This window comes from Juglans microcarpa x Juglans regia, chromosome 5D, assembly GCF_004785595.1.
Source record: "Juglans microcarpa x Juglans regia isolate MS1-56 chromosome 5D, Jm3101_v1.0, whole genome shotgun sequence".
Lineage (NCBI taxonomy): Eukaryota > Viridiplantae > Streptophyta > Magnoliopsida > Fagales > Juglandaceae > Juglans > Juglans microcarpa x Juglans regia.
The window spans coordinates 20,331,271-20,341,512 of NC_054602.1; the positions used below are offsets into that span (position 1 = coordinate 20,331,271).

At 42.6% G+C, this 10,242-nt stretch overlaps 1 protein-coding gene across 1 annotated transcript; it reads left to right on the plus strand.

The window, feature by feature from the left end:
• Positions 1–995: 995 nt before the first annotated feature.
• On the plus strand, positions 996–2,519 carry LOC121266273 (proteoglycan 4). The gene has a single exon (XM_041170051.1). The coding sequence runs from the start codon at positions 1,437–1,439 to the stop codon at positions 2,331–2,333; it is 897 nt and encodes a 298-aa protein (XP_041025985.1). The 5' UTR covers positions 996–1,436; the 3' UTR covers positions 2,334–2,519.
• The last annotated feature ends 7,723 nt before the right edge of the window (positions 2,520–10,242 follow it).

Below are 10,242 nucleotides of genomic sequence, written 5' to 3' on the forward strand. Positions count from 1 at the left end.
TGCTTCATTATTGCTTTCTTCACTAAAACCATGTGTTGGGGTTAGCTCTTTCTATTGGTCATTTCTTTCTGTTCCAAGGGTCATTGTCTTCATTCAAGGCTGGTCAATAATTCATCAAGGCCATTATTGATGCAAATTGAGCCACCTCCGCTTCCAATTTCTCTCCTTCACATCAACTGTTTGGTATTCCCAAGTAAATAGAGATCTTGATTAACCTAAAACACATATTGATATGTAAATATGTTTGTTTATATAGAATGATAAAAATGACAAATAACATATTAGTATATAGTGTAGAGATGATAATCTCTTAATTTTATCATCATTTTCAATTTACTGCAGCGTATGACTTAGGCCTCGTTTGGATACACAGTTCAGATGAGATGAAATTGTTTGTAAAAAAAATGTATTTAGATAGTGAGATGAGACGAGATAATTTTTTATTTTTGAGATTTGAAAAGGGTGTGGATCCAATGTTTTATAAAGTACTTGAATTGTGCACTGTTTATGTCAGTTTTCACTATTCATATACTGTTTACGCACTATTTATGTCAATTTTGATACTGTTTATGCACTGTTTATATCAGTTTTTACTGTTTATTTACTGTTTATTTAAATGGATGTTTTCAAAACTTTAAGAGATAAAATATTGTGTTTGAATGACCAAAATTACTGTTTGGTACAACTTCAAATTAAATGTTTTCATCTGTATCGGCTAAACCAAACCGGCTTTTGTTGTTGTCATCATTGTACAGATACTCTAGTTAATGCTGCAAACCCTCACTGCAATACATCACTCTTGGGGGGTCCAAAATAAATGTATGTTCAACTGCAGAATCCACCCAATTTATGACTCACTGAGCCTCCTCCAAAGACTAGTCCATAATGTGCGTCTTTTTTGCTGTTTTTATCTTAGGATCTGTCTAAGATCGATCATAGCTGTTTGCAGATTCCACACTGATCCCTACACTAAATTGGGAGTGTTGTATTTATTTCAAAGAATGATAGATACTTCACTTTGACAGAATATACAAAGAACCCCACAAAATAAGATTAGGTGGCCTTCATCAACCGCCCATACTGATTGACCATGTGTTAATTCACATGCAGACTCTGTTGCATAAACATGACGTTTCCGTCAACACTCCTTTGTGAAAATTGATAAGGCCCAGATCACGAGCCCATTTATCAAAATCCCATCATTTTTTTATGACAAAAAACTCAAAAGAAAATAAATATAAATCTCATTGACCCTGGGGACTAATCCATTCTCTCATAAACTGGCCTTCCCAGAAATCAAGACAACGTCGTAGTCGTCGTCGTCGTCTCTCTATCTGCAACTTCTGGGTTAAATGTCTTTTGCATTCTTGAGCTCAAACCAGTAATGGCTTAGGTGGTGGTGCTGTTCCGAACAGTTTTTTGTCAAAAAATCTTCAATGGGTTGCTGTGTAAGCACCGCAAAGTCATCTGATTCACTAAAGCAGCAGCATTCTTCGGTGGGAACTCAACCGCCAAGACCGAGATCTGATGCAAATGAGAGTAGGGCACCCCCTCCTTCAGCTGAGGAAGAAACCATCAAGGAGGTACTCTCCGAAACCCCGAAGCCGAAGCCTCCTCAACCTCTAGGTTTCCAATCTACTGCTACTAAGCCCGTGTTCAACGAAGTCAAAGATAATGACGGAGACGGAGACGACGGAGACGACAAGAACAAGATCGACAAGTTTCCCTCGCCGGTAAATACCGCTACTGACAACGAGATCTCTGAGGTTTCCAAGGTTTATAGCGAGAGCGAGAGTGTGTCAACCACTACCACGAAGAGAGACGAAGACGAAGAGGTCCGCCAAAGAGTGAACAGATCTTCACCGGCGAAAGTGCTGCAGAGAAACAGAGCTTATAATGGGGACATGGGGGCTAGGAGAGAGAGGCTGGTGGCTAAGTCGCCGAACCGGAGATCCGAACAGTCACCGGGTCAGGCAAATTCCGGATCGGTCCGTCTGGTTAAGGAAAGAGAACCGGGTCATGTGACGATGGCTAGGCGCGGGTTGACTGCTACTGAGCGTCGTGACTCCACCGGGGAAGGTTCTGGGAGGCGGTCCAGGTCGCCAGCGACCCGTGTCGATAACGGCGCGAATAGATCCGTAATGGGTAGGAGCCCTTCTGCCAGGAGAACGATCCGGTCTCCGGGTCGTGTCAGAGCGGCTCCGACGGAGCCCAACAATGGCCGGAAGTCGGAGCAGAGTAGTAATAAGGGCATGGAGGAGGGGACGGGGCAGACGACCAATGAGTCACTGGAAAACCCACTTGTGTCCCTCGAGTGCTTCATATTTCTCTAATTCCTCGACAAGGAATTCGAAGGTTGTCTCTGTTTTGTATTGGACTTGGATTATTGTAAATAATTGTTAGCAAGAAGATGAATTTGGGAAGATTAGGACACGGCACTGTGTTAGTGGGTGTGTGACAGTCTTGATGTTTGGGATTTTGTCAATACCCATTAAAGAAATTGACCTCTTTTTGCTCTCTCAATCTCTAACCACTATCTTTGCATCTTTATATTTATTTAGAAATCTATTATACAGATTTTCCGTGCCCTGTGCTGGTCCAAATGCATTGGCCACATAGAAAATAAAGTGGTGAATATGATAAATTAAAGATTAATAATAAATTAATTAGAACTTAAAAATAAGAATTGTATTTTGTAAAATAATAATAATATTAGTCTAACTACTATTATTTATTTTTACGAATTATTATAGAAAATAAGATGAACATAATTATTATTTTTCCAAATAACTTGTATATAAATAATAATAATTTTTAAATTTAAAAATTATTGAATTATTGTGCATAGAATGCTATAGCTGGAGAGCAAAAACTGCTCGCAACCAAGGGCAAGCACCATAAAGAGTAATGGTGCTTGCCTTAGTGAGATGTGTTGGTCTGCTTGGTTACCTTGAGCTCGTGTTTTGTCCGGAGTGGCCTTTCTCGATAATCTCAAGCAGTGTTTTGCACGGATCGACCTTCATCCATGATCACGATCAAGGGTTGTTGGGTTGCTCTACTTGATTATCTCGAGTAGTGTCTCGACTGACATTGCTCGGTCATCTCGAGCAACGGTTAGTCTCCAGCTTTGATTGGTAATCTTGAGCAGTAAGGGTAGTTGGGTTGCTCTGCTCAGTTATGCTAAGCAATGTTTTAATCAGACTAGCATTGCTTGGTCATCCCGAGCAATGGTTATTCTCCAGCTCTGCTTGATAATCTCGAGTAGTATTTCCTAAGCAGGGGTTGTTGTCTCACTCTTAGAAATTTCGAGTAGTGTTTCAACTGAACTGACACTACTCGGTCATCTCGAGCAATAGTTATTCAATGTTCTATTGATTACTAGAGGAATCTTGGGGTGAGTTTCATTGCTCGGGGAGGAACGTTGTGGCAAGCACTTGTAGTTGGATGAACCTCAATGCAAACTTCATTGCTTGGGGGTGGGACCTCGGGGCGAGCACTTGTTGCTAGATGAACCTTGGAAAGAGCTTCAATGTTTCGAGAGAAACTTGCCCGATGTGAGACCTTGTTGCCATAATAATTCATAAAAATAAACAATAGTTGTTGGAATAAATTGTTATCATTTTACAAAATATAATTCTTATTTTTAGGTTCCAATTTATGCAATAGTTCATGACTTTTTTTAATATATCATATCCATAGTTTTATTTTCTATTGCAATGCATAATTGCCTCAGGCATGATTTGTCTTTCCAGTTGGCGAGCACTTTTCCCTTACTCTCTACTCGCGTAGGGTACGACCTTCAAACTTCTCCCACAGTGCTCGTCTTAGGGCGAGAACTAGTACTCTTCATGGTGCTCATTCCAGCTCTGGAACACTCTTTTCTCGCCCTTACTCAAACTCTTGGTGTTAGGCGAGCTTCATTGCTCTCATGAGCCTTAGTGTAGGGCAGCATAAGTGTTGGCACGAATGTTGCTTAGGGGCGAGTTATAGTCCTCGTCCGTGATAATCCTGCTACATCGTTGTACTGGACGAGAGAAGAGTGCTCACAATCCGAGTCAAGCACCTGAGGCAATAGTGCTAATCCAAAGGCGAGCACCTTGAAAAGCAATAGTGTAATAGTGCTAATCCAAAGGCGAGCTTTGGACCACCCCATCCCATAACTTGGCCCGCCTTCCTAATCAACTCATTTTGTTAAAGGATGGGCCGGCAACCCTCCCACCGGCATATTATATGTTTAAAAAATTCACCTATATAAGCCTGCAAATCCTAATTTCTCTCTCCTCACTTTCTCGCGTAGAGCCCACCTCTCTTCTCTCCCCCTTCTCTTCATCTCCTTCCTCTCACACTGGCACCCCTCTCATCTTCTCCTCCCCCTCCTGCTCCTCTTATTCTCTCCTTCCTCTTCTTCTCCAAAATCTCTACACCCATGCGCAAGTCGTGGTCATGGGTCATCATGGTGTCGAGTCCAATGGCCAATCACAGTCGTGGGTCTCTATGTAGACGCATGGGCCACGTTGTAGCCGTGGTTCTCTCGCAGATCCACAATGCCATTGTGGTTCTCTGTGCATTTTATTGTCTAAATATATTTTTTTAACTGTATTATTTTGTTGGATTAGTGTATTTGGGGTTTGATATATAGATTTCGAGTTTGGATTTGTCGATTTGGAGGCTAAAATATGTTTTGTTTTTGTTTGGTGATTCCGGACGACCTGCAATACCGTTCGCATGCCTGACGACCAGACGGGGGTAACCTCATATGCGAGTTGTGGCAAGTGTCCTCAAGCCTAGGGGGAATGAGGAAAGGATGGGCGAGCGGGCACTGCCCTTTAATAAAGTCTATACCATCATACAACTCAATGGTAAAAATGTAATATAGCTATCCAACAAAAATAATTGTTCATACAGTTATATACACTTTTATTAATAGGAATAGATATACATCTATTTAATATGAGAAAGACATTTTCCTTTATTCTTAACACTTGATGTATGAAATTACCTTTTGTTATTCGGTTTTGGTGTGTGGAAAATCTATATACTTTATTGAGAGTATAGACCCTACTCTTGGGAATTCATGTGATTGTGTGAACCAAAATAATCCTGCAACAATACTCATATTGGACTAAAATATCCCAATTAGACCAAAATGCCCCTCCTATGGATCATGATGGCTTAAGTGCTTCTGCTATAAATCAAAGTTGGACTAAAATAGCCTCCAAATCAAATCAAATGATCCAAAACAAAACAAACATCTCGATCCTCTAAATCAAATTGGATCCAAGACAAACCAAGTAATCTTGATCAAACCATCCATCCACAAATCAAAGTGAAACCACAAATCAAACCAAACCAGATGCAAGGTAGCGTCGTGTATCCAAATCGGCATAAGACTGTGCTATTGGTCCAGTTCGACCCATGGCAACATTATGGGTTTTAAGTAGAGGAGGCTCTAGAACCAAAATTGTTGCTGAACAACACGAAAAGAAGAAGAATGGATGGAGGAAATGGATAAGCGAAAAGGAGGAAAAGGAGGAGAAGAATGAAAGTCTGATGGATAAAGAATTGTTGAGTATATTTTGCTTCTCTAGATGCTACCATCAAAGATAACTACAGTTAATGAGCCAAGCAATGCACACAATATGCATATGGACAATGTCTAAGAAATAAAACTTATAGTCCATTTAATTCATCGCGTATATTTCTACCTCCATCATACCTCTGGCATCAAATATTATCAATTTGGGGGTTATAATGAGAAAGGACATCACAAATATCCTTTTTTAAGGTTAATGAAGTAGTATCTTTTGAATGCACAATAAGAAAAAAAAGGCTATAAAATAATATCTATCAACAAACATCAAAATAATAGACACTTGCTCTTGTTAATGCTTAAAAATAGCAAAATAGGCCAAAATGGGAGAAAGAGTTATTCCCAGCCCGTTGAGACTATTTGAGCTTCGTTTGGTGTGGTGTGGAGCCCCCGATAGTAGTCTGGTGTGCTTGTACAGTGTCGGTGTGTACATTAATGTCATTAAATGGAAAGTAAATATGTAAAAAAAAATAAAAGAGAGAGAGACATTCAGATTTATATGGTTTGGCATAATGTCTACATCCATGGGTTGTTTGGAGGGGGAAATCCACTATAATATGCTTGTTTTATAGTCTCTCATAGTCTTTCATCCTCATGGTACAATGGAGATCAGAGTTGTATAGTGTCGGTATGTACATCAATGGCATTGAATGGAAAGTAAAGATGTAGGTAAAATAAAAGAGAGAGAGATACTCAGATTTATATAGTTTGGCATAATGCCTACGTCCATGAAGTGTTTGGGGGGGGGGGAATCCACTATAATATGCTTGTTTTATAGTCTTTCATAGTCTCTCATCCTCATTGTACAATGGAGATTAGAGCTCTATCTACTGGTGGAAAAATGTTTTTGTTGGTATCCTTGTCGTGAGGTTGAAGAAGCCGAAGAAATTGAAGTCCCCTAAATTTTTTTACTTTCCCACTTTATCTTTTTCCCCTCCCATGCTTTATGTCACATCTTTACTTTTATCCTGGCACATTTTCCCTTCTCAGCCTTTCGTCTATTCTCTTTTCCTTTCTCACTTCCTTCCTAATGAGATCCCCCCTTAGGCTAGGCCTTGAAACCCATATGGGCTTGAGATATTATATCCCCTCCAGTTACATGTGATTCTTAAGGTTAATTTTCTCTGAAAGAAGGCCTTGAGAATATTTAAGATAAAATATACAACAAAGATGCATAAATCTATAGTAATTTGTAGAAAAATAAACTCCGAGAGTGAGTCCCCAGTGGTTTGTTTTGCTTGCACTGAGTGATGAAGATTTTCGAGTGTGAGGCTAGGCGAGAGTTGGGCTCAACTGCGTAGTGTGCAAGTGCAAAGCTTGGCTTTAGCAGGAGATAGACTCGACCATATAGAGTGCGAGTGGGAGCTTGGCTTTGGCAGGAGATGTACTCAACCGCGAAGCTCGGCTTTGGTAGGAGATGTACTCGACCACGTAAGGTGCGAGCAAGGAGCTCAGCTTTGGCGGGAGATGGGCTCGACCACATAAGGTGCGATCCAAAGCTCGGCTTTGGTGGGAGATGTACTCAATCTTGTAAGGTCCAAGCTCGAACTTTTGCTTTGGTGAGAGATGGGCTTGGCCGCATAAGGTGCAAGCGTAGAGCTCGGCTTTGGCGGAAGATGTACTCGACCGCGTAAGGTGTAAGCACGAAACTAGGCATTTATGCGCGCGAGAGTGGTCAGGTAGTCAAGTGATTTGCTTGCCTACTCGAGTGCCTAAGAGGTCGAGTGGTCCCTGACCTTTCCTGCATGTTGACTCATTATGAAAGTGGTGATAAGTGCGCGGCCAAAAGACTAGTCTCGCCCCTTTGGCGTATATTCATTCGACGTTTTTTTTTTCGATGGTGTTGGTGAATTTTTCTTTTTCGATGTGAATTGTTGTTAGCATTTTCATTTTGCTAGTGTTAGAGTTTGTTTGTAGTAACCCACACAAAGTGTTTGTAGGTCTACCTTAGGTAGTTGTCGAGCTCGTTGACTCATTCTCAAAGGTAACCCACGCGAGGTGGTTGTGGAGCTCAGAGGCGAATTAACTCGAACGGCTCGTTCTCGAAGGTAACCCACTAGTAGCGATTATGGCACGGGTGCGGTCACCCAACGTTTGTTGGTGGGGATGCCATCCTTGTAAGATTGAACCCACCTTGTTGTCCTGGCGGAGGTCAAGTAGTGCGTAAGACTGGACTCACCTCGCTGACCCTTGTAGAAGTGAGGAAATGTTAGGGAGGTCGAGCAGTTCGTAAGATAGGACTCGCCTTGTTGACCTTTGTAGAAGTGAGGGAAGTAATGGGGCTCTTGACCATGCTACAGAAGCCAAATTGGTCAGTGTAGATAATCCCCAATCAATAGTGTGAAATTTTGCAAACCTGAATCGTCTTATTAAAGTGTGACGAAGGGTTTGAGGCGTGTTGGTGAGGCCTATGAGCAATCATGTTTCAATAATGATTGAGGTCCGAGGTTCCCGCATGCATGTCAATGCAAAGAAGATTATTCTAATGGAGACATATTGGGATGTCCGAGCAGTGCCCAAGTGGGGAAAAGTATATTCTCAAGGTGTGCTGGCCCCAGGATTCCTGCAGAACTTCAAGGAGTTTGGTGGAGAGAGTCGGGGCGATGAGGCTATTGTTTCTGATTTTCACTAGCCTGAGTTTGTCCATCGCTAATTTTTCTTTGTCTTCTTTTTTCTTTTTCTCTTTTGTTAAGGTTGTTTGTTGTTGGGAGAGTTGCCCGTGTGCTTGTGAATGCCAAGCAGTTTATCCCGATAGAGACATGTCGAGACGTCCGAGTTGTGACCGAGTGGGGTTATGTATCTGGTGTTTCGCGCCAATGGAACCAATTTTGTTAGTAAAACTGAAATTCATATAAATGTTGAGAGAGACAAACCAGGGTGTTTTAGCCGTCGTAGCTGATGTTTGCTTGACAGAAATTGCCCGTTGTTGGTTGTTATTTCTTCTTTTTCTCGCTCTTCTTTTCTCCTTCCTTATCTTCAATACTTTTATTTATTTATATTTTATTTTATTCTTATAGTTTGTTCGTGCTGGGGTCAGGCGTCTCCTCATGGCCGTGATGATATGTGGTCGAGTAAGACCCCAGGTGGTCGTGCATGTGGCAGTGTCGAGGGAGTTGTTCACGTCGGGATGGTTGCCCACCGTAGGTGAGGGAGTTTTGGCCAAACGATGCTCAGGTCGTGCAATTATGGCCGGGTAGGCTTCATTCGGGAAGCTTTGACAGTTGTCGAGGAGGAACCTATGAGGCCCATCAGGTCGTGGTCGAGGTTCGTGATGCCGTGAAGGGCACTAGCTGAACTTTTTTGGGTTGGTTAGCTTTTGGGTGCACTGGGTGTTGTCCACCTCAATTTAGCCTAGGTGGATCCTGGGTCCTTCTTGTGCCTACCATTGAGATGTCGAGAAAGGTGAGGTCGTGTCACTCACCCCATGGGCGAGGAGGCGTGACTTGTGGGGAGGTTTCTCGGCTGAGGAAGGGAGCTTGCTGGTGGGTGGCCTAGACAGATCTCGAGTCGAGGAAGATCTCACTACCGGTGGGTAGACGAGATTGATCTTCAGCCATGGAGGGAAGTTCGTCGCTTGTTGGCCGAGACAAGTTAGATCCCAGGTCGAGGAGTAGAGTCCATTGCTTGTTGGCCGAGTCGAGGAAGAGAGTTTGTCACTTGTTGGTCAAGTCGAATTAGATGGTAGGCCGAAGAGGGAAGTCCGCCACTTGTTGGGCGAGTTCAGTCAGATTGTAGGCCGAGGAGGGGAGTCCACTACTTATTGGTCGAGTCGAGTCAGATCCAAGGCCGAGCGGGGAGTCCATCGCTTGTTGGCTAAGCAACACACGATACCACGTGGTTGTGGGTCTGGGACAACCCACGAGCCGGTAGAAGAGACTAGAGGCCCAAGTGGTGACCACCGGAGGGAACAACGGGCTCATGGTAGTTTGCTGTGAACCTTTCGTGAGTCATCGTGCATTGGATACGGGGCTGAAGGGAGGTCGCGTGTCCACCGTGGTGGTTGGGGACCACCCCTGAGCCGGCAAAAGACGCCGAGAGTCTAAGTGTTGACCGCTAGCAGAAACAAGGGGCTCACGGTAGTTTGTCATAAGCCTTTCGTGAGTCGTCGTGCAGTGGATGCGGGGTTGCGGGCCACCGTTGGTCGGCCGTGGTGGTCGGGGACCACCCCTAAGTCGGCAGAAGACACCAGCAATTCAAATGGTGACTTTCGGCATTATGCTACACATTATGCCTATGCTACACTATAATGCCTATGTCACATCTTCACTTTTTCTCCTGACACATTTGTCCTTCTCATCATTTTGTCCCTTCTTTTTTCTTTTCTCACTTCTTTCCTTATGAGATCCCCCCTTGGGCTGGGCCTTGAAAGCCATTATGGGTCTGGGATATTTTATCCCCTCTAGCTCTTTTTTTGACTCATCTCGAACTTCATCAATGATAATGCAAAATTTGGCATGCACAATTCTTTGTGAATCATATCGCGCACTTTAATTGTAATGATGTGCAAAATTTCGGTTTAAATTTTGAGTGATGTATATTTAAAATTTCATAGAGCATTTTTCAAAATAGCTCCAACTTTTTCATTAGAAGTTTCTAGGAGTTTGATCAATTCAATAAAATTACCTTGATTTCTCTAATTAGAGCTTTCATCA